Source organism: Talpa occidentalis, unplaced genomic scaffold (assembly GCF_014898055.3).
Source record: "Talpa occidentalis isolate TD23 unplaced genomic scaffold, MPIMG_talOcc4v2.1 talOcc4.8, whole genome shotgun sequence".
Taxonomy (NCBI): domain Eukaryota; kingdom Metazoa; phylum Chordata; class Mammalia; order Eulipotyphla; family Talpidae; genus Talpa; species Talpa occidentalis.
In genome coordinates, this window is record NW_023605194.1 from 62,214,592 (window position 1) to 62,239,937 (window position 25,346).

The 25,346-nt window shown below is 41.3% G+C and overlaps 1 protein-coding gene across 1 annotated transcript; it reads right to left on the reverse strand.

The window, feature by feature from the left end:
* Positions 1-3,673: 3,673 nt before the first annotated feature.
* ACTA2 (actin alpha 2, smooth muscle) lies at positions 3,674-19,952 on the reverse strand. The gene is made up of 9 exons (XM_037497315.2): positions 19,742-19,952; positions 15,124-15,277; positions 13,628-13,756; positions 11,232-11,342; positions 8,866-8,950; positions 8,357-8,518; positions 7,643-7,834; positions 6,245-6,426; positions 3,674-3,965 (listed from the first exon to the last, which is right to left on the reverse strand). The coding sequence occupies exons 2-9, from the start codon at positions 15,250-15,252 to the stop codon at positions 3,822-3,824; spliced, it is 1,134 nt and encodes a 377-aa protein (XP_037353212.1). The 5' UTR covers positions 15,253-15,277; positions 19,742-19,952; the 3' UTR covers positions 3,674-3,821.
* Between the last annotated feature and the right edge of the window lie 5,394 nt (positions 19,953-25,346).

Sequence of the window (25,346 nt, forward strand, 5' to 3'; positions counted from 1 at the left end):
TAGTTTGCAAAATTATTTGCTTGAATTTTAATACCCATCATGTTAGTTTTTTTTTTTGCTGTTTTTTAATAGTTTATGAAATCAGCATAAACTACAGATTGAATTATAATCTGCTTTCCATAGCAATATTATATATCCCATACATGAATAGATAAACTTAGTGTCATAAGTTGCACAGTTTTTTAAGTTTGTTCACATGCTACTCAATGTAAATTTATGGAGAAAAACTAAATTACAAAAATTTAAATCTTCCATTTAAAAAAAAAAAGTAAAAATGATACGAAATACTGAGGGCCTAGTGCCCTATCCCTGGGAGAAGCTGTTTAGGCTCTCCAGTCTGGGGCTCACAAGGAAGGCACATTTCACTGAAGCACATTCAGTGGATGGTTCTGGCTTCCCACTTCTGCCTCTGGCTGTGCCTGTTCTGGGCTCTGTTTTGCATTCCTTTAGCAGAGAGTTCATACCCTCTGGTGGTAAATGGAAGTACAGTCATGCAGCAGATGTTTCATTTTAACTCTGACTTGTGGGACTAGTTCGAGACTTTTAACTAAATTATGCAAGTAATAGTAATATGGTGCTGAGACCTGTGCATTGAAGGATTGGCCTCTTGAGATGCCCAGAACAGGCCTCTTCAAGACCTCCCATGTTGGCTTGTAGATTATTTCCAGCTGAGGTGAACAGAGCCCCCGCAGATGCAGGAGAAATTATTATGATTTCCTTAACCTACCTAAAAAGGTGAAAATTGGAGGTCTAAAGGGTTATCTTCAGAAATAACCTTTCTATTGGAGCAGACATCCAGTTATACAGCATTTGGTCCTTTCCTCATGTTGGAAATATAGACAGGACTCCAGGGGCCCACAACCTTGAGGTAACACTTTGGTAAACCAGAAAATCCACAGAACAACCTCTGCATTGGTCGCCATTTGTGCATGCGAAGGACCAGATTTCATCCTGTCAAGGAGACCCCGGCCCCAATTGATGACAAATGGCTGAAACCAACCTGAGAGTAAGCTGTCATGGAGCCCTGCCAATCAGAAAGACACAACACAGAGTCACGATCCATCCCCCCCTCAATTTTTGAATAATATATATATAAGCTTCCCTGCTGCCTGCTGCTCAGTGGCTACCTTCTCAGGACCCCTCTTTGCTCAGAGAGCTTTCCTGTCCTCCTTATCAACAATAAATTTCTTATTCTTCTGCCTAACTCCAGTCTTTACATTGAATTTTTCCCTCACCAAGACAAGGACTGAGCTTCTGGGGTTGGGCTCCCAGACCCCAGCCTGATTCATCATGAGTCTCCCATCTTTCTCTTTGAAGTCTCACACCCCTATTCCATCCCACTGACCATGTTTTGCCCCTATTTACTTCAGAATTTATATCCATGTAGATTCTCCATGCACATGTAATTAATTTTTTCTTTTCTTTACTAATCAACCTGCTGTTGATTTTAAGGCTCAACCAGCCCAAGCAGAACCAGGAAGAATAAGGAAAATATCCCATCTCACCAAAATTGGGCCTCAGAGAAGCAGGAAACAAAACAGTCAATTCTAGGACCTCAGAGCACCAGGAAACAAAGGGTTGAGGCTGACTAGCAGCAGGATGATTAGGATGCTTAATTGATTTACTCGAAAGCAGTGTTGTCTAACTAAACCATATATTTCAGTCTGTTAGATAACTGGATCCCAATCACCCCTATTTGGTTAGAGCAGCTCACCAGTATGTAAAGAATCCAGAGCATGCGCAGTTCTTCTGTTAGTCACCTGAAATTCACACCAACCTCGTTGGCATACTGAAATCTTCACCTCGAGGAGGAGATGAGCTGCCATTTTATGAACATGTGATGTTCATGGAAGAATGACCCAGTCCCAAACATGCACAAATGACCAGCCCTGGACAGTACTTCCAACACCCAGTTACCAAAACCCTCTTTGTCTCACTTTTTGCTTTTGTTTCTTTTAAACCCCCCCCCCAAGTCTTTTCTCAGGGAGGCAGTCTTTGGGGACTTAGCCCCTTATCTCCATTACCTGTACAAAGTAATCAACACCTCTTTCTCCAACAAAACTTGGATCTGGTCTACTTGGAGGACAGTCAAGAGATGAACCTATAGAATTCATTGCTATTCACTGCCCCTAAAACCAGAAGCTTTTAATTTAAGCCTAGTGGGATGGAGGGACTTTGCCTGGTATTTGCAACTGGAAGATTTTCCTCAATCATAACATGTTATATCAGTTCTCAAATTTTGATAGGTGAAAGAATCATCAGCAAAATTGGATTAAAGCTCAAGTTTTCAGTCTCATTTCCAGAGGTTCAAGCTCAACAGGTTTTTGCTTTGATCTAGGATCTGCCCATTTAAAATGATGAGGTTGACATTCATGGTCTGTTCTTTGTAAAAGCTGATCTAAGGCTTAAGAGTGTGGGTTTAAAACCAACTGTAAGTTCCATCTTTGCCAGTAGCATGACATTGGGTATATATTACTTCAGTTACTCCATCTATAAAAGAGCAGTGAATTCTTAGGGCTATTGCAGGACCAAATAAGATCCTACCACAGAGAGCTTGGTATAGGATCTGGTCATGACAGATATCAGTACATGCCTGTGTTTATCATTTGAAATTCTAATTAGCTACAAGTTAGAAGACCAGAATAATTCAGAGGATATTTGAATTTTCTGAGCCAAACAGGCATTAAATCCTTAACCCCAAGGTCTCTGCAGGGAGATGCCACATCAACCAGGACATCGATCATTCCCCAGGACAGTTAGTGACTGCTGACCCCACTCACATGTTCACACACTGGGGCATAAGCTGCACCAGCTGGAGACCTGCTAAGATACTAAACAGGCTGGGTAGAAAAGTGCTTTGAGACAAGGACTCTTAAGACCACAGAAAGTATTTTCATACCTCTTTGTCCCTTGGGCTAAATGGGTAAAAGAGAAGTTAAAGCTGTCAGTTCCCCTATATAATTGTATCAAGGGAACAACTTGAGTTTCTTCATTCATAAAATAGGTCTGACAACAGAGTTTTCTCCATAGTTCTAATGAACAAGTAAGATGACATGTGTAAAAACTCTTTGGGTGATGATCAATAGTGTGATTGATAATAGGTCCTTGGAAAGTATTGTTATCTTTCTATCCCATCTCTTGTGACTGTGTTTATAGTATTATATTCAGGACAGATATTACGATCCATGTGTATAGTGAGCTGTCAGTGTTTCCTAATGTTTCCCTGATAAAAGCCATACCTTCTTTTAATACACGTATGTATTTATTTATTAAGTTTCATATGTAGTATATATTAAAATGTATATAGAATATATGTGTATATTTACATAATGTATGTGTACACACAGACTATTATTGTTTTGTTTTCAGCCATCTGGCTAACGATATTAAGGTTATAAGAGAGCAAAGTAATATAATCACTCAGCAAATTGTGAAGTCAGTGGGGATTAGCCATTAATATATTCTAACCCATGTTTATGTTTCCCTCCTGTGCTTTTTCAGATTTTCCCACTTAGAGCATTTAGATGGAACTCATCATGTTAATGGACTTGACCCTTTCCTGAGAGCCATACTCGTCCTTTGTGCCTTGTTCTCAGATATACCACTAGAGAGAGCCACTGTGTAAGAAGTGGGAGCAACCAAACAAATAAGTGCCCAGCAGCCCGCTAGAGAGTACTAGTAACGTAGTTCAGATTTATTAAAAAACACATAGAATGAGTCAGAGCTTTGACGAGGAATGATTTGGAAAAGAACTGAAGGCATTAGTCCACAAAACATTCACAGTTGTGTGCTAGAGATAGACAGGAGAGCAGGCTAGTGTTTTAGAAGCATTTGCGGTGTACAATGGAGGGTCCGGCTTCATCGTACTCCTGCTTGCTGATCCACATCTGTTGAAAGGTGGACAGCGAGGCCAGGATGGAGCCCCCGATCCAGACAGAGTACTTGCGCTCTGGAGGAGCGATGATCTGTTGGTAAGGATGAGAATGGGGTCATTAGTGCACTAGGACAGTCGCTGGGCCTTTTACCTCGTCCAGTTCTCATGGATCTGGCAGAAGTTTTGTGCACAGTAGGGACAATCTTGATAATTTTATACCATAGGGGGTGTGAAATGGGCTGTGAATTTAGAATTCTTTAGTGCGCCTATTTTTCTGGCTTCTTTCACACAATCCAACATCTGAAAATCCTCTACTATGTGCAGGCTAGTAGAGGGAAAACAAAGCTGGCCCCAAATCCTGCATGAACTCCATTTAAGAACACTGACCATGTCTCTGATTTCCATACGTTGTGTCACAGAACTTAGCAGACATACTTCCTGTAGAAGCAAACACCAGAGTTTTCAAAGGAGAAGTTTTGATTGCGCCAGAACTAACTGCAAGTTTGGAAGTGTCCTTCCACCTGGTGACGTTGATGGAGGTGCCCTGCTTAATGCTGGAGGGCTGGGTTCCCTATTGGGGTGAACATTCCCCTGGGCATGTTTCCATTTAGGCTGCACAGGCTGGCGTCACTCAGCACATAAGCCTGACCTTTGAGGGCATGCTAGTGATTTTTAGAAGAGTAGATGGTTTGGGCTTAGAAAGCAGGGACTCAGGCCAAGGGTCTCACCACCCTCAGTAATCTAAAAAAATAACCACAGGTGAGCAATTTCAAATTCTACTCCAAACTTGGATATTGGGGTCGAAGTGAATATGGACATTTCAGCCAACTGAAGTGTTTCTGAAACCATGGTGAAGAGTTTAGTGTTTTATCCCCCAAACTCTGGTTGAACATTTACTCTTGATATAAGTAGCTGACACTTACTGAGCACTTAGTATGTGCCAGGCACTAACCTAAGCATTTGACATGAATTATCTCATTTAATCCTCTTAGCCACTTTTAAGTTATTAAATTACCCCCCATATTATACACAAGGAAACAGAGACTGGGAAATTTGAATAAATGGTTCAAGTCATGCTGGTTGTGTACATGTCAGACTCAATAGGACCATTCCAAGGTGCTTTTTTTTTTTTTTTTTTTGGTTTTGCTTTGTTTTGTTTTAATAGCACCATTTTATTTTGGATTAATTTCAGGTTTACTGAAAGGTTGTAAAGATAATACGGAGTTCCTATAGATCTTCATCCAGTTTCAGCTTCCCTAATGTTATCATCTTGCTGTCCCAGGGTTTTAATGGTTTTCTCTTACCAAACTACAGCTCCACCCCCACCCCCCTGCAAATCCCACATTAATTCTATTCAAGAAACCACATTTTGAGAGCTGGAAACTATCCAACTCTGGCTATAGCCTCTCTCTGTGCTAAACCCCCAACCTAGCTTGGCTTTGTCAGTGAGTTAGACAGCTGGTTTCATCTCCCTCCCAAGAAACCACATCCTTCAGAAAAGTCCTGTCTCTCACTCTGCAATTTTTAGAGTCTATGATACAGAGAAAATTTGCTTCAGCCTAACATATTCTCTTGTTAGCAGTATCCCCTTCCCCAAAAAAGAGAAAGGAGAGCAAATAATAGAGAACTTACTTAATACTTTTATGTATGCGGACGGTACCTGAAACCCCCCTCCCCTGCTCCCTGGGACATGGGTCAGAGGCTGCCAGCGTGGCCTTCTGATTTCAGAGAATAATAGCCTTTGGGAAGTCACCAATCACTTGTAAGTTTGCTTCCAAAGAATATCTCCATCTAATGTCTGAATTCCCTGACTGGGACTCAAAATTAACACAATATAGGGGTCCTGGGTGATTCAGGGACTGAGCTTGGTCCCCCTAGAGTCATCCTGTGCCTTTGAGCACCTGTATCAAAAGGAGTGATGAAGATTAAACTGCAATTCCTGGTCAGGGGCATGTGGCCACAGTTAGTAGTGGAAGAACATATGCTATTGAATCCACAGACACTAGATTTCTCAAAAAAATCTGGCTCATATGTGTATATTTTTTAATGATCTATATGTGATATGCACTATTTATGTGATGAGGAAAAACAACAAATTGTGTATTTTAAAGAGATATGGGTACGTGAAGAGTTCTGTTGACCTTTACCGCAGCTGCCAAAAGTAGCTGGTAGACACGGATGAGTAGAGATTAAATATTGTACAAAATAAATCATCTTCTCTTATGAACCAGACTGATTTGTATTTTGTCATGCACAGTAATTATGGGTTTGCCCACTGCCTACCCTAAAACTGAGCACATTCACGTCTGAGGGGTGGAGGTGGGGATTGTACTGCAGCAGCCTAGCCATGGAGGCTGTCACTGAACTGACCTTGATCTTCATGGTGCTGGGCGCTAGGGCTGTGATCTCCTTCTGCATGCGGTCAGCAATGCCAGGGTACATGGTGGTGCCCCCAGAGAGGACGTTGTTAGCATACAGGTCCTTCCTGATGTCAATATCACACTTCATGATGCTGTTGTAGGTGGTTTCATGGATACCAGCAGACTCCATCCCTGGAAAACAGACACAGGGTTGGGTCCTCAGGCGGTGGATGAATCCAAGTTAGAGGTAAGGGACTAGATGTGAACAACTGGAAGATCTTATGCTGGCCATGACAACATAACAATCTAAGAAGCGCCCATTTAAGAGACCAAAACATCTTTGTAGTGCCCCATTTCTTCCCGCCTCTTGTCTGGTAAGGAAGACTTGCTGCAGCATCTCCAGAGGGTAGGGCGCTGCAACATCACATCAATGACTTTTAGTAGACTCACTGCTGTGTTCCAACAGGAACAAAGCCTTCAGGCTCCCTGCAGAAGAGCCCACCCTGAGTCAGTGCTGAAGCCACTGCCCAGGGCACTCTCAAGTTTCTGGCTGCAGCCTTGTTCTCACCCCTCAACACTAAATGCTGCAGAATCATCAGGAAAATGCTTCATCTTGTTTGGATAGGCATTTACATTTCTTCAGTCTTGATAATTTTTTTTTTTTTGGGGGTCTGAACTTTTTGTTCATTTCTGATGTGGGTCTTTCGAAAAAAACCCTTGGTAGCCTTTCATCATTTGGGGTGCTGTGATATAATAATAATAGTAATAGCAGCACCTATTTATTATTTATTAGCTATATCATTCTTGAGGGGTCACTGTGGCCAGGCTCTGAGCTTAATGCTCCTCACACAGCTCACATGGTTCTCGTGGCCATCCTGGGTTGACAGCCACACTGTCACAATCCTCACTTTATAAATGAGGACATGGAGGCTTCCAGAGGACGTGACTTTCCCAAGACCATGGTACTAGAACTAAGGCCCAATCCCAGGCTTCCTCGGAGCCTGCCCTCTGTAAACACTTGAGAGATGTCCCAAAGTCACTGGTAACATAGAAACAGGATCTTCCATTCTTTTCTCCTATAATCCCAGATTCTCAGTAGTTGGCGCATCCTTCCAATCTACCCAGTGGCTCCACTGTGTCCACGCACAGAGAATATTAGATTCTTTCCCCATCCACCAAGAATGCTTTGGGCTTGACTACAACATAGGTAGTGCTTTATTAGAAAGCTCCTTTCTTGGCCTCCTTAAATCTTTCTACCTTAAAAAATGGGCACTCTTTCTTTTTCCTTTGCCCAAAGTGTTTTTGGTCTTGTGGCCCCTGTCACATGTCCCCAGCTGGAGAAGGGCACCGGCTGAATATGGGAGGACAGGGTGATCTCCCTTTCCCAGAAGAGGGACGTGTAGCCTACCGATGAAGGACGGCTGGAACAGGGTCTCCGGGCAGCGGAAGCGCTCATTCCCGATGGTGATCACCTGCCCGTCGGGCAGCTCATAGCTCTTCTCCAGGGAGGAGGAAGACGCAGCGGTGGCCATCTCATTCTCAAAGTCCAGAGCTACATAGCACAGTTTCTCCTTGATGTCCCGCACAATCTCACGCTCAGCTGTCAGTGTGAGGCAAGCATGGACATTTGCACAGGTGATTAAAAACCCACCTGCCCTCCTTCAGTCTCCTCCACCACAATATAGGCTCCTTCAAAGAAGTTCATAAACTCAATATTCTGCAACCCCAAATCCACACTGGTAATGAGATTACAGGTGTATTAATGTGAGCCACTTCAAGTCCAAAGTTACACAGTTAGTGACTGGCAGAATTAAGAACTAAGCCCTGTCTAGATGACTCCAAAGACTCCCAATCACATAGTGTCTTCAGCCTCTGCACTCCTCTATTAGTGAGTGGAAGGAATGTAAAAAATGTTCAAATAGTACAACTGACTAGCTCATAATCCTAGATGTTTATAACTGTTCTTCTCAAGGAAATCACCTTGTGATTTCGCAGCAAAAGCCATGCTTTGCTCCAGATACTGCCATCTGCAAGGCTTCTACCCAATGTTTCCTTGAGAGTCACCATGACCTTGTAGGTGCCTGTAAAGATCACCCTTTTCCTTCTATGCCCCCTGCCTCACCAGTAGTCACAAAGGAATAGCCACGCTCGGTCAGGATCTTCATGAGGTAGTCGGTAAGATCTCGGCCAGCCAGGTCCAGACGCATGATGGCGTGAGGCAGGGCGTAGCCCTCATAGATGGGCACGTTGTGGGTGACCCCATCTCCAGAGTCCAGCACAATGCCTGGGGATAGTTGGGTGTGATAAGTCACCATGGCATTGGTGTATGGTCACTTATGACCAAGTAGAAGAGGAATTTCTAAGCTGCTTATTTAAAAGAGAGAAAAGAAGTCATTTTGCAAGATAGAAGACAGGGGAAGACAAAAAGATGAGGAGCCAGAAGAGAGAAATCATAGAAAAAGTGCTACTGGACCTATAAGCTCAAAGACTTATTTTTAAAGAAGACAAGACCTTTTAGCCCAGTCAGTTCTAACTAACCCCCCATCCATCACCAACCACATGTTTGCAGTGATGAAATCCCCTAACTGATGTGCATTCAGTCAAGATTCCCCATTGTTCCCAATCACCTACCAGTTGTACGTCCAGAGGCATAGAGAGACAGCACAGCCTGAATGGCCACATACATGGCTGGGACATTGAAGGTCTCAAACATAATCTGCAAAGCAATCCAGAGAGCTGTTAGTGATGCTCCCAGTCTTACCAAGAAGGTCAAGAGAGCTCACTCTGATTACAGTTCTGGGCAGAGGAGATGGGAGTAAAGGAGGCCCAGGGCAACCCTGGTTGCTGGAGGAGAAACAAAGATGTGAATGGGGAGACCATCACATCTGGGACCTGCGAGCATGAGGGGGCTTGGCAGGGGTATGAGGCGCAGCTTCAGGCCCTGGTTCTGACTTGGATGTGACCTGGGAGAACTCACCAAGTAAACAGCTTACTAATGTGGGTTTCACTCCATGTCTCCCAACTGTAAACAGAGGAGGAGTTTGAACTGAGCCTGGAGGCTCCTCCAGTATAAACAGTCGAGGACTTACTTATTAACTATATCAAAGAAACATAAAAGATTACAGCCAGATTCTTACTTCTCTGATATAAAGAAAGAAACCACTTGAATCTGAAGCTGACTCTGGTAGGGATTAGTCCCAGTTCTGTCTTCTGTCTGAAGTGCCATTAAATCAGTTCCACTTTTTTTGTGTAGCTGCTGGGCCAATGCCAGGCCTAGAATCTGAGGCCATTTTGATTGCAGTGGAAGGGCCCTGATTCCTGAAAGAAAGGCACTGCCTGCTGTTGTCAGAGGATATACCTGTAAGCCAGTGTCCCGGCTCAGGCAGTACAGGGACAAGACCAGAACTTGAGCCTTCAGGTCACACATGAGCAAAGTTTGTGCATGCTGAGATGCTCTTGAGCTTTCATGTCTCCATCCACAAAACTCTCCCTGATCTATTCACCAGAATGTATGACATCATTTGCATCATATGCTGGAGGGCCATGATTCCCTATTGCCTGCCTTCGCACCAATTCACAAAAATGAAAATGTCCATCAGACACCTGTTGCTTGTGGAACGATTCGCAGGCGGACAGATATTCTCTGTAGAGTAATTGTAGAGTGTTGGTATAAGCACTAAGAGTTCTTCTGAGAAGACCCAGAGTATTTATATTCATGGTTTCCTAAGGTCAAAAGATCATGGGTGAATCCCAGGTTCTGCCACTTCTAGCTGTGTGACCTTGGGAAAATCACCTAAAGTCTTCGAGCCTTGACTTCTTCATTCATATGATCAGGATAATGGTAACTCCAGCTTCACACTGTTAAGCTTTAAAGTTGATTGTAGCACTATTTACAATAGGTAAGCTATAGAAACAACCCAAATGCCCAAAAATAGAAGACTGGATCAAGAAAATGTGGTACATATATACAATGGAATATTACTCAGCAATCAAAAAGAGAAACTCATGCCATTTGCAGCAATGTGGATGGAGGTGGAAGTGAAATAACCCAGAAAGAAAAAGAAAAATGCTGATGGTCTCACTCATAGCAGTAATTTAGAGAACCTAAATAAGGGATTAGGAAAAAGACTAATTATAATAAAGTAAAAATCAAAATCAACAAGAAACTATAAACCAGAGACACACTATGGGGAGGAGAAGGGAGCAGGATGAAAACAAGAGGGGGTGGGATTTTACAGGGAATATACCCAAGATGAAAATGCATATATTGTACAAAAATGAAAAATGATGTAAAAAATATATAAAATAAAAAAAAGAGATAATGCATGTGACAATCTTAGCCCACTGCTTAACTATAGCAAGCATAAAGTTGACGTGAGATGTTTTTATTTAATAGTTCATCTGAACCCAAAATATCATCCGACTGGTGCATGATTACAAGATGAAAGGTTTTTGAGCTTCTGACAGGGCACAATAATGACATAATGATTATCATTTATTGTATGTGTGTTATGTCATATTGACCATTTTCCCTAATTATTATTCTCATTGGTCCATTAATAAATGGGTACTAATACTATTCCTCGCATATAGGCAAGGAAACAGATTGAAAAGTTAAATGGATTCTTTAAGGCCACATAGCCAGTAAGTGACAGAATCAGTTTTAAAACCTAGAACTATTTGACTCCAGAACCAAAATTCCTCACTGTATGCTATTCTTCATTTTTAAATGACTTCTAAGAAGTTTATAACCTAAACCTTTAACCTCTTCAATTAAATTTTTTAAATTTCTTACAGCTCTTGGAAGCCAAAGTGGGCATTCGGGGTGTGATCACCACCAGGACATCCCACCCTTGGCAATCCCCATGTTCCTGGGAAACTGTCAGTCTGGCCTGACTGGACTGCTGTGTCGGCCTTCTCTCTGCTCTCCTGCACAATCCCTTTCAAACAGGTCTTTGTTCAAACCAAAAACACTGGTTCCTGGAATGGATATTTACCTGGGTCATTTTCTCCCGGTTGGCCTTGGGGTTCAGGGGTGCCTCAGTGAGCAGGGTTGGATGCTCCTCAGGGGCAACACGAAGCTCATTGTAGAAAGAATGATGCCAGATCTAGGAGGGGGACAGAGAAGAAACCCAAGCATGTGATGTCATAAAGCCACCTCATACCCCAAAAAGGGATCAGAATGAGTTAAACAAAACCAGACCCAAGTAAAATATTACAAATGTTCGTTATATTTATAATATGTCCACATTTTTACAGATGCAGAGACTGAAACTCAAAGACTATAAGTAGCTTACTGAGGGTTTACATTTAGTAAGTGCCTGAGCAAAAACCGAAACCCAGGTCTATGAGGCCAGGTGACATGGTAGTTATAGGCACAAGTTATACGTACAGGCTCTGCAGATAAATCTGAGTTCAAATCGCACCTCAACCACTTCTTGGTTGTACGAACTTAGGCAGCTCCAGTTTCACCACCAATAATATGAAAATAATTAGCATACTTGTAGTAAGATAATCCTAGAGTTAATACTTAGTCTAGTTTCTGGTCCAGAGTAAATGTTACCATTATTTAACTGTTTTCTTTACCCCCACTTCCATGTTAGTTAATGTTCGTGGGAATGTGATTTAGCTTAGTGAGTAAAAGGACAAATAAATGGATACCTGAATGGCTGAATAAAGCTGACATGAAATCTTGCTGTCACTTTCATACTTTCAGGGAAATTTCCCTCCGCAGTGCATGTGAAGAAGAGGACAGATCTCCCTGCCTCTTGCCTGAATCTCTGACCCCTCTTCACTCTCCAGGACTGGTCCTACACTCTAGACCCTCGATCTGTTGGCAAACACTTGGCCAGAAGAGCTATGCCTATTTATAGTATGTCTATGTGAACTCTACTTTGGACATAAATATGTTTGCTTCATGATTGAGTGTCCTCTTTAAAATCCCCAAATTTTAAACAATGCCAAAATGAACAAACCATTGTAAATAGGTCTTAATTATTTGTGAAAATAGGAAAATTCTTCACCTAGTCCCAGAAATGTTAAATTCATCTAGAATTAAAACAAAAGAAAAATTGCTGACAGTTTATAAATGAACCAAAGATAGATTGACTTTAAAGACTGTCTTGCTCCAGTTTATTTGGCTTTTAAATTTGTAGTTTCTAGAAAGGAAAATAGTCCTTTGATGGAGCAAAAGCAGCTCAAGAAATCTGACCAGCCATATAAACTGTGGTTACTCTAAAACATCATTAAAAAAGAATTCCTCTCTCCAGCAAACATTTGGAATATAAATTTTAGAGATGATGAAATACTCTCTTTGTTCTAAGGATCTTCCGCCAGGTGCACATATCTGTAGTACTGCCAGTTCCTTGAAGAAACTCTTAAAAAAACATTTTCTCACTGCTATTAATATCTTCTTTTTTAGTGCAAACTGCAGTTTCACTAAATCCAAAATCTTAGATTAAGAAAATCCAAAGAATGCAAGTTCTATAGAGAAGCAGGTTTGAGCACTATTACTGATAAATTCTAGTAACATTATTTTCTTTTCAGCTGGTGTGTGTGTGTGTGTGTGTGTGTAGGGAGCCAATAGATGAAGTTCAGATGTTGTGATTCTAATTCTAATATTTTTCATTGCTTTTTGAAATATTTTATGTCACTCTCACTATTCCTTCTGCTCATTTTTCAGATCACTTGTGTTTCTGTGATGCCTAATAATAAATACCAAAGTCCTAGGACTGAACTCTGCTCCTTATTAGTTGTTTTTTAATAGATCTAGGAGATAAGGGCCTTACTTAACACAACACTGAGATACACACACACACACATTATATATATACATAACTTATATATATAAATAACATATATGTTATTTACATATATATAATTTATATATTATATATATATATATTAACTTGTGTTAGCTCCCTGTGCTTCCATATTTTGAAATATTCAGAAGTGTCCAAAATCTACAATGTCACAGCTCCCCTTGCTGAAGTGAAAAGCTTTCAAGCGTGGATGGGAGAAGGCTATTCCTAGCATTTCAAGTCCTCTTTAGTGTACTGCTCTGTGGGATGGCCATAATCCTCTGAGGGGAGGATTATTCTAGCTGCCTCCTGCACAATGCAGGCCCTAGGCAGGCAATCCAGTTGGTGTAAGCAAAGACTATTCATTTCCACCACTGGCAAAGGTCTATTCTCATCACAGAACTGTCTGCCACTAATTAGTTTATAAACTATTAGGCAAAAGCTTTTTTCAAAAAAGGAAATATTTTAGAATTTTTTTCAGTTAGTGATAATTTAGAATAAACACTAACAAATAAAAGCCAATTATTTTTCCCCTGCAGTAGCAATTGTTGGATTACACCTGAAGGTCCAACCCGCAGCGAGCCTCCCAGTACCTTTTCCATGTCGTCCCAGTTGGTGATGATGCCGTGTTCTATGGGGTACTTCAAGGTCAGGATTCCTCTTTTGCTTTGGGCCTCATCCCCCACGTAGCTGTCTTTTTGACCCATTCCCACCATCACTCCCTAGAGAGATTCAATGCATTACAAGTCAGTCTCTGCCAGAACTTGTAAATGGATTACAGTCAAGTCACTAAAGGTTAAATCATTGCGGTAGGAGGTTCCTCTCTTGGTATCAGTGACAATATGCTCAGTCTCAGGGTCTCCAGGCTCTTCAGCAACATCCCTCAGTTGATCGGAAACAAGCTTAAATCAGCTTCCAAATAGTAGAGCATGCTGTGGTAAGGCAACTTTACATTGTGCTCTTTATCTTTTGTATTCCTTGATAAACTATTAAGACAGAGATTCCATTTGTCTTGTTTCCACACTGGAACAAATTGCATATATTTGCACATGATCATTTTTAGTTGAATGAATGTAGAAAATTTTATAAATTAATTAAATAGCATTTTGCCTGTCATAAATCCTTTAAAGTGTACTTTAAAAACTGTCACCTACTCAAGGTATATAAATATTATTTTCTAACATTGTAAGCAAAGCAGTATCTTACAAATGACCACTCACCGCTTACTTTATAATGAATCAATTTATAACAATCAACATGAAGACATTTGCCTAAACTCTGACTAATTTAGATGCACTTTTTAAAATCATTAAGGTGAAACTTAAAAAAAGAAAAAGAATTCTCACTACATTTTTAATTGTGCTGGAGTGAATGTTTTAGAATGCAAAACATCCATGGTTACACAGGATGTAGTGATTTGTGCAGACTGTCTCCACAGCACACAATTCAATAAGAAGAATTCATTCTTTCCAAGGGGTTTCCATTATATGTCCTTGTGAATACATTTCTATCTGAGAGTTATAAATATCAGAAAAGTTCAATGTGCAAAATATTACTTTTGATAAGAAGTAAAATTTCTGAGATGAAGTCCTCAGTTTTTACCAGGTAGCTGCCACCAACATTTGGTGTAAACATACTGTCATGGAAAAACCACTGTGGTTGTCCAGATACATTTTCTTAAGAGGTGATATTATATAAAAATACATTTGGCAGCAGTGTTTGCTGTCTTCTAACATCAAGCGCTTGGAGAGGGAATGATCCAAGCTTTTGTTTCCATTTCTTTACTGAGGTAATTAACAAGTATTTCTGATGATGATGATCATAGCAATGGATAGATTTAGATTAAAGGACTTAAGAAAAAAGGTCATATTTTATATCTTGTTGACACCACCAGATAATCAGTCTACATTTATATATGTAATTGGCTCTTATTCATAGATTATCCATTACCCAATGTTTATTTTTAACCAGGTTACGTAATTTCTGGGCAGATAGTCGTAGACATCTGTGGAGACCCTTGGACACACAGTCAGAGAAGGAACTAATCTATTGTGCTCTTTCTTTCCATTCCAGTTTGAATTTTGCTCACCTGATGTCTGGGACGTCCCACAATGGATGGAAAAACAGCCCTGGGGGCATCATCCCCAGCGAAGCCAGCCTTACAGAGTCCAGAGCCATTGTCACACACCAGAGCGGTGCTGTCCTCTTCTTCACACATCTCAGCTGCACCACGTCACACAATCCTACAGGGAACAGGAAGGAAGTCCCACCTGTAGCACAGCATCTTGGTGCTTACCTGCTCACTCCCCCTTTTCAGACTGGTTTAGGGACCTTCTCTTCTATAGTTCTCCACTGACCCTTATTTTAGCACAGTGTTATTCTCACAGCACTTGAATTAGATTGTAAGCTTTCTGTGAACTAAAACTCTGACTTCTACATTCATACAATGGGCCTCTACCACAGTGCATGGCAGGTCACATATCCTCATAAGCATATTAAAGATTGATTAAATGAGGGAATGAATGGACATCTTAGGGTAAAGATGGGAACATAAAGACTATGAGACCAGATCTTCATGGGGACAAGTCACTTGCTATATGTTAAAGTTTTGACCATTTTCTGCCTGTATCAATCCAAACTCATATTTTTTTAGACATGTTGTAACTATCAAAAAAAATTTAAAGGTAGATTTTGAGGGATGGGCAACATGTGAGAATTTGGAAATGTTGAAACATTTAATGCAAAATCTTTAAAAGAAAAAAAAATTCTTAAATCTCTTCTGGGTCCTGAGGACTTCTACATTACTCTTGAAAAAAAATAGAAACAAGCAAAACATTCTAAAGATGCTTTAAATTTTAGGATTCACAACTATTCTCCATTAAAAAAGTCACTGCAAACCTAAAAGTTCCACAAGGATTGCATGAATTATATATCAAGCAATAAAATACTTCTCTGCTATTGAGAAAGGATAAGATCAAGAAAAATAGGTTAGATAAAATAATATTGTATAATCCCCTCAAACATATATATTTATGCATCACAAGATCAGTTATATTTGACAATATGTTGATGGGGGTTATTTTGAGGTTTTGGGATTTATGGGTATTTTTAATGATCTTTTCAGGGTTCTGTGATATTTTCTAAAGTCCGATTTAAGTTTGCATCCCATGCCAAATTTCAAAAGACAAGGGCAAAAGTAACAACTTATAGATTTGGGAAGTTGAAGGCCTATTAGAGAACATTTTCATCCTAAGTCCTTATCTTTACAATATTTGCTCAACTGCACACAGGGCTAGAGGCTCAGCTGAACCAGAGCTCAGGTCCCTGTGACTTCCAGTCAGGAGTCCCTTCTATTTTTATTCTGAGCAAAATTCAGTTGAAATAGCCTATAAAGAGGAACTAACAGCCTATATAGAGTTGTCTGCCAACTTTGAGATCTCAAGGTTTGCGTGTTGAGCAAGATTCTCCTGCTATGTTGGTGAACTCATTGTATACCCAGACTTAGATATATAAAGAATAACTCTTCTAATGAAATTTCTGGGAAATAAGAAAAAAGTCTATAAAGTTGGCATTCTGCCACCCCTGTTCCTGTCCATGAAATCAAGACTGCAATCTTTCCATGTGCCTAGAACTTCTATAGCAGTGCCTCTTGGCCTTTGCAAAGAACATGAACTTCATTTAAGATAATATATTTGTAAATCTATGGCATGTGCTGTTGTTTCTGAGTGAAAAACAAGGAAATCAAGACTCAAGAAGTTCAAGTGATTTGTCCCGAATCCCGACACTGGTTAAGTGAGAGAATAGAGATTACAGAGCATGATGGTAGTGAGTTTGGCCCCTGATCAGACTGCTTGAATTGCAGTTTGACCTTCATACTTTGAAGCTGTGTGACTTAGTAAGCTACTGAATATCATCTGATCATAGTTTTCTTATGGATGAAACAGCAATAATGTCAGTGGCAGCAATAACCACTCCATTGAGTTCTTATGGGGATTAGATATTTTCTAAAAAATTAAAGTAATGGACCTCCCCTGGTGGTGCAGGCGGTTGAGCGCTGCACTGTGAAGCTGTCCGCAGCCTCTGCATTGCCGCTTTGATCCCGGCCGGCCAGCAAAAAGCAAAAGAGAATCCTACATAGCATGGCAGACCTCTCCTGTCTCGCCCACTGCTCCCCTCAGCAGTGTATTTCTGTCGTCTGCCTGTTCCATTCCTCGCTCTGTCTCTGGTGAATCCTCTCACCCCCTACGCCATGCATCTGGCCTGTACCTTGGTTCTTGTATAAAATAAATAAATCTTTTAAAAAAATGTAAAGTAAGTCATACAGAATTTAGGTTATGAGTTCTCAATAAATATTAGCCTTAAAATTATTATTAATAACATCACTGTATGATTATTCTCTATCTAAATCTTTTCATATTCCAGCCTTTCCTCTGCATACACTTCCAGGCTCAGAGCGGAAAACAGTAACTGGTGCATCGCATTTGTAGGAATGGAAAACAGGTCTTGCAAATGATTTGCCTTGCCCTTTCCCTTTCTTCCCTTCCCTTGCCAACCCTGAATTATGTTTGACTTTCATGTGATTTGACTTTCTTTCTAGATTAAGAAGCTAGAAGAGAGGTGAGAAATATAAGAAAGACAAGGGCCTCACTACTGGCGCAGGGGTTGAAGTCTCAACTCTATCAAGCTATCATCAGCCACAGCGACATGAGTTCAATCCCTGGCCAGGGAGCTAACCACATGGCGCAGCAGACCTCTCCTGTCTCGCCTGCTGCTCCCCTTAGCAGTGTGTTTCAGTAGCTCTGCCTGTTCTGCTCCCCACTCTTTCTCTGGTGCATCCTCTCACCAGCCCCCCCCTCACCCAGTTCTTGTATGCATTGAAAAAAAATAGAAGGGAGAGAAGACAAAAGAATCAGTCAGAGGCTAGCAGCAATCAGTTTGTGGGTCTGCTGGCTCTGGGAATGGGCTAACCCGATTCCTAAACCAAAGAAAGAGCTAAACCAAAGCAAGAGCTGAAAATAGGATAACATTTTTGCATTAGTACGTTCTGAAATTGTGAAAGAATATTCACCATAGGACCTCCCCTGGCGGTGCAGCGGTTGAGTGCTGGGTTGCAAAGCTGCCTGCAGCCTCTGCAGTGCCGGTTTGATCCCCGGCCACTGGCAAGGGTCCCACATGGCGTGACAGACCTCTCCAGCCGCCCGCTGCTCCCCTCAGCAGTGTACTTCATCACTCTGCCTGTTCTGTTCCCCGCTCTGTCTCTGGTGAATCCTCTCACCCTCCCGTGCCTCTGACTGTACCCAGTGCTTGTATAAATAAATAAATCTTAAAAAAAAAAAAAAGAATATTCACCATAGACACATGGATCTACCTTTATTCATTCTTTTATTATATGGTTAAGGCTTGGGGGTGGAATGGTTTGGAGAGAATGTGTAAATATACTGCAGCAGAGAGAGGATGATCTTCAGCATCAGTAAACATGCAGGAAAAAATTCTCAAAATTCAGTAAATATATTTTTTGACAAAAAAGCTCTCCGGGTAGAATTTCATAATCTTTCAAATGAGCGCTGTTGTTAGAGAAATCTCTGTTGTACCCCAGAAAGCAGAGATTCAGCGGTTTAAATCTCTCATCTAACATGAACAAGCAGCTAGGGTTGGAGCAAAGCATTTCCTAATTAGGTAAAACACACTCGAGCGTCTGCTTTTGGAACTGCACCCTGGTCGAGAGGTTGGCTCCAGCTGACTAGAATATATCTTGTGCCAAAAATGAGTAGCTAGCGGGAGGGGGGTGGTAGTGGAGAGAATGCTACAGTTCCCAGCTCCTCAGTCTTGAAACACAAGCCATATTTAGTCATGAATCACAAAATGGAAGGAAAATCTCAGCGTGAAAACTCCAGTCTGGGCTGAAGCTGCCAAGTCCTGATTTACAGGAAAGTTCATTCTGGGTTGGCTCACTGTGACAGTCACACCAGCCTCACCAGGCTGAGGGAAATGCAAACCACATGCATGCAGGCTGAGACACTAAGCAGCCCGCAGAGAGAGGCAGGCATGCTCCTCCTGCTTGATTTGCAGGGGTTTAGATCATTTCCTGCTGTGCTCTGTGACAAGCAATCACCAAATGGCACAGCTTAAAGTATAAGATCAGAGACAAGCCGAAAAGACATACCTTCCCAACAGAAAACACTACAAAGTAGAGCCAGAGGAACCCAGCAGCAAATAAACAAGTAGCCAATGTCAAACACAGGGCAACTGACCTCTGTTCATGCCTAAAATGCACTTCCAGCCACCTTAGCTGAACCCAAAATGCAATTTGTGGAAAATCCCCACATCAAATGTGAACCACAAACAAATGCTGGAGTTTCCAGTGCCTAAATGTAAATAAATATATGATTTACTGCACACATTTAGACTGCACCACTGAAAAGTGCTGTGAGTTCTGGACTGAAGGTTTATTAGTATAAAACAGATTTTACAATTGACTTTGTTCCATCTTCCTCTCCCCCACCTCCCCCGCACAAGCTGCATATTACTCTTGTCATTAATGTTAGCTAATTAGAGGGGAAAGCTGCAATCACTTTAGCAGTACAACCTTCATTCAAAAACTTCAGCATGCATGAGCCCAGCTAACCCCCCCGAAGCATCTGATTACACAGAGTAAAAGCAGAGCCACTGGCATCTCTAAGCCACATCCCTGGGCCAGTGCCACTTACCCTGACAGTGCTCGGCTGGGCTTCTCCACTCTGGGTGGTGTTCAGGGATGTTGCAAGCCGAAGGGTTATATAGCCCCTTGGCCTGCTCCCCTCCCACTAGCTTCCCAAACAAGGAACGAGGACAGACTTGAGTCTGTCTTCAGTCTAACACAACCATATAGGGACCTCAGCACAAAACTCTCTCATCTGGGTGGCCAGAGGCCTGGGTCTCTTCCACTGCATTCCACTGCTCCGTTTCTGAAATAAGAGGCAGCTCAGCTGCCTATGGGAGATAAATAGCCCAAGGCTCAGAACAACTGCTGAAATGCCCAGAGATTCTGAGCTAGCATAGGAGGGCAGATGCACGTTCCTCAGAAGACAGGGTGTGCTGCAGGCTGGCATTGCAGGGCACTTCCTAGCGAAGCGGGTGTAGAAAGGAGTGGCCCCCAAGGAGAAGAGACTTTAAAAACCTCTCCTCCAAATGTGACCTGCCACAATGAAAGCTACCGCTTCAATTGTTCACAAACATATAGAGGGATTGAGCATTTTATGGTCATGCTGTGCTTATAAACAGAGTCCATGAGTGATATTAGTGGAAATCAGAATTGCAAGTAGAGATGGAGTTTATAAGCCTGTGTTGCACAAAGGAACTTGGATGTAAGCATGACTATAACCACTATAATCCTATATGTCTTCAAATTTGTCACTAAATAATTTAGCAGAATGATCAGGGACCATCCTTTGGCTAGAAGAGCCCACACAGTACCCTGTCACAGAAGCAGTTTAAGAGAAAAAGCCAGGTTCCAGGGGAATCTCTCATAACCTCCTTTCTCTTACTAATCCATCTGACAGGAGAGGTGACAGGTGAAGGACTAGGTAGCTCAGGCATTTCTCAAAGACAGGTGGTGAATGAACATAAATCTTCCTTAAGCTCTCATTTCCAAGTTTCCATGGATAGCTTGAATGAATTTATATTTGTCTTCTTCCCTCCTCCATGCCAAGGATCTAACTAAATCCATGATAGAAAAAATTTTTGATGGATACCACTAGTATTTCTAGACCGTTGATATGTGAGAAAAATCCCAGAATGAAGGACCTTATTTTACAGCTGTGGTCAGTTACTTACTTATGTTACAGTGTTCAGTCTGTTCAATTTATGATGTATACACACATACACAGATATTCACCTTTGAGAAATTGCCCTGCTGATGATTAAAAAGTTTTAAATAACTTAAGAGTAAATGATTACAGCTTTCTCCCATATTTTTCATGAATTTGACAACTGTATCTAGTTTTTATCAACCAGAAAATGCAACTGTCTAATATTCAAAAAGGAAGACTACACACTACAGCACAGGTTGAGAATTTGGGCTCAATCCAGTAATTTTTTTTTCACAATGAGCATGTGAAGTCAATATGCTATGTTTTCCTGATTGGGGATAATTTGAGTAAAAGTTATCACCCCTCCTCCTACTTCTCTCTCAAGTCTTGTCTATATAATTCTTGGAAATTTTATTAGGTGAGAGTTCCTTTAAGCACAGAGGACTGTTGGTATTTACCTCTATGGCACTGGTGTCATTTTCTCCCTCAATTACAGTGGTATGTTTCCATGGCCTTGACAGTGGTCAAACCAGATGACATACAACAACATTCAAGAAGACAACCACAAGTATTTTTCTTTATCTTTCCTTCCTTCCTTTCATCTGGGATATTAACCAGGGAGGATCTGTGCCTGAAAATAAATTTCTGAGCAAGTTATTAAATACTTTCAGAGTCTGGTCTGAGATTTATAATTTTATACTTCATCCAGGTCTCATCAGTGAGAGAAAGCAGCTCTGGATGTGTTGGTACACAGAAATCTCCAGGGGAGTGGTCAGAAACAACTTCTGGTTCTCTAAGGCAAGCATCTAAGGAGTCAAGGAGCAATTGGAAAGACCGCAGGGGCTAATGACTTGGTTGCAAGTCAGGGAAACTATAAAATAAATGCCAATCTATAAGTGTAAAATCAAGAATCATCTCCAGATATTTGGTTCTATAAACACCATATACCATCTTGGTAACATCTAATAATTATTTGTTGTAGATTCCATGACATTTAAGACAGTTTTTATCCTTGCGAGGCTCCATTCAGAGCTGAATATGCAGTGAACAAAATGTACGTTGGATTGTACAATAGAATACCCTTAGATTTTACAACCAGATATAAAAGAAAAAAATTTAACCTTTATCACAGTTAAACCTAGGTTTAACCATGAAGAACAGAAAGCTTTAAAAGCTGAGTTATATCCCAGGAGGGGAGGGACTCTATCGGTTGTCCATTTGTTGACAGCACTTACATTCTTCCTGTTTCTCCTGCCTCATCTGCACCATTCAGAAGTATGATGCTCCCACATCACCACAATGATTTGCAACAGAGGAAGAGCTCATAGCTTAGGAACTTCATGATGCTGTTCCCCTGCCTGGAATACTCTTCCCCATTCCCCCCCTCTAACTTTGGCCCTGAAGCCCACTCTAGCTCTCTGACATACTCTTCTCAACCTCTTCAAGTCAGTTAGAGGGCATCACCCCCAGGAAGCCTTCCCTGCTCACCTCCATTCTCCATTTTGCTTAAGAGCCCTCTACTGTTTGCCCATATACACTGTATTCACCTCTATTTTAGGAGTCACATTATTCTAGAATAATACACCTAATTTCCAGGTAACACTATAAACACATTTGAGGGAAAAGAATAAACTGATTTCATCTTTGCATCCCAAAAGCCTGGAACATTCAGTAATTGTTTCATGAATTGAACTGAATCAAGCATATTATATGCATCCCTAATAGTTTTTGAATAATAAATGTCAATGGGTTCTGAGCAGAAAGAAGTAATAATATCAATTAATATTTATCAGATAGTACTATGACATTTTCTCTACATCTATGAGCTCATTTAATATTTACAGAAGCCATAAGGTATACATTGGTAGGTGAGGAAATGGAGGCACAGCTAAATTAAAAATATTGCCAAAAAGCTCATAGCTAGTTATTAATGGAACAGAGATTCAAATCCAGACCTTTCTGGGTTTGACAAGATGTGGAGTTGAAGCAAACACACAGAGATGTGCACACGAGCCTGGGTGTCCGCATCCACCAAGGTGTTGGTGGAAAATAAGAGGTTACCTGTCATGTAGAGGCAGATGATTTCACGATTCAACATTCCTGCTTCATGAGTCCTGGGCACATAGGATAATATTGGCACTTCCAGCATCAGCCCCTCTCTCCTAACCCAGATTCAACTCTCCCAGCTTCCTACTGGTGAAGTTCTTCTTCACAAAAGCCATGTCTAGCATGACTATCATGGTTTGTACATGTTGATATCTAGTTGTTATGTCTCTTAGGTTTCTCTTGGTTGTGACAGTTTCTTAGACTTTCCTTTTTTATATAAAGATTTATTTTTTTATTTATTTATGCATACAAGAGCTGGGGTGTAGGCCAGAGGTGTGGGGGGGGGCATGAGAGGATTCACCAGAGACAGAGTGGGGAGCAGAACAGGCAGATCTGCTGAAATACACTGCTGAGGGGAGCAGCAGGCAAGACAGGAGAGGTCTGCTGTGCCATGTGGATCGGCTCCCTGGTTGGGGATCAAACTCATGCTGCAGTGGCTGGAGATAGCTTGATAGTGCTGAGACTTTAACCCCTGTGCCACCAGACTTTGCTTATTTTGGAATAGTATTGTCAAGCACTCCTGAGCTGGTGTAATGTCTCTCTCACAAGACTGAGGTTACATTTTTTGGGGAAGAAGGCTCCATTGGTAAAGTGCCATTATCATCACTTTATATCAAGTATGTATGCTATCGAGATGACTTAACATTGTTTATGTTCTTGATCACCTGGCTGTGGTTTGTCAGGTTTCTGTACTGCTAAGTTACTCTTCTCTCAACCCCTTCTGTACTGTTATTTAGAAATAAGTCACTGGGCACTGCCCAAACTTAAGGAATGGGGAATTACACTCCCCTTCCTGGAGGGCAAAGCATATAAATTATCCTGGCTGAAATCTATTTTTGATAGGATCTTCAATGACTCATCTATACCAAAATTTGGGAGTCACTGGGATAAAATTTGGGAATCACTGGGTCAAAGGGCCAGAACCACATGATGTCTTGGGGTTTCTTCCAACTTGATGAATCTCTGAGTGTGAATGACATGGTGAATGGGTGTAGTTGCTGGACCTCTGCGGAGACTAACTGATAGTCACTTATTTAGTCTAGAAACCAAATCTCAGATCCTCTAGACACAAAACAGTGAATAAATATAGAATTGTTGATATTACCACCATGGAGTGTTTTGGAATTGGAACCCAGCATGTTGGAGGAGGAAAAAACTATACCAGGAAAGATATATACAGTGCTTTGTGGAGGAGTCATAATCAGTGCTGAGGAGTCAGATGAAGAAGAGAAGGTAGCAGCTGACAGGTATCAGTTGTGCCTTCCTATATCCATTCCCTAAATTAGGAAACTGAAGTTGAAAGAGTTTAAGTAACTTATGCAATGTGCACCAAGACTGAGTAATGGGTTGAGGATTCAAACTCAGATCTGTATGACTCTGGACTTGAGGTTAAAGCAAAAGATTAGGTCAGTGTATTCTTAGGACACTTAGGAACAGGACACTCCCAAAAACATGTGGAAAATGTGCTACATGCACTGCAGGAGAGAAATCACCAAGTCCCTGCTCAGGAAGGTGGTAGAAAGAAATACCCTCTTAAAAGCCACTGACTTCAGAGAAGCAGTTAAGAAAGGCAAGCTGAAGATGAAAACATCACCAAGAGTTTTGGCATATGAACTGCTGAGAGGGCTTATAGTGTAAAGGGTAATCAGACACTTCTTTTGATTGCAATGAAAGTCTTGAGCTAGTAACAAAATTATCACCCAGGGGAAAGTGTTTTATTATTGCTATTTATAAACCATACACAGTCTCTACAACCTAGCTCTCCATTTGGTTTTAGCAAAAGTGCAGTTAGAGGCCTGTCCTATGAATTTCTCAAGGCAGACACTGATCAGCCAAGCATTACGTTTAATTTAGGAAATGGCTTTGTGTTTATGCAGCACAAAGGTGTTGGTGCCAATATAAGGCCCAGCATCTTGGTCCCACAGAAGAATGACTCTGAGTAACTTAAAAGTCTTCATCATGTTTGTGGGAAGACAGAGGAGACAGAGGGATACCCTGGACCCTTAAATTTGCATTTCTGCCATTTGTTGCTTAAACACGAAGCATACTTTTCCTGTGAAAGAACTTTAACAGAATTAGTGCGCATAGGAGAGAAAGTCGATAGTTTCCCAATAAAACACTCAGTTACCCATCCCCTTGTGGGTAAATGTCCAGCCAAGCAAGGTTGGCCCAAGTAGGGCCACTGAGGCCCAGAAGTTTGCCACAAGTCTAAGGCACATTCTGGCAAGGAACCACAGGAAAGGGGCAGAAAGGGCCAGACAAGTCTGGGACAAGAGGAGCAAAATCAGAGTACAAGCAAGATAATGGCCACCATTGTCAACCTCTCCCTGGGTCTCTGACCCATGTCTATTCCATGTCCCCCAAGCTCCTCACACAAGTCCAAAGCTCAAAGACAAGTGCATCCTTTTTCTTCACATAT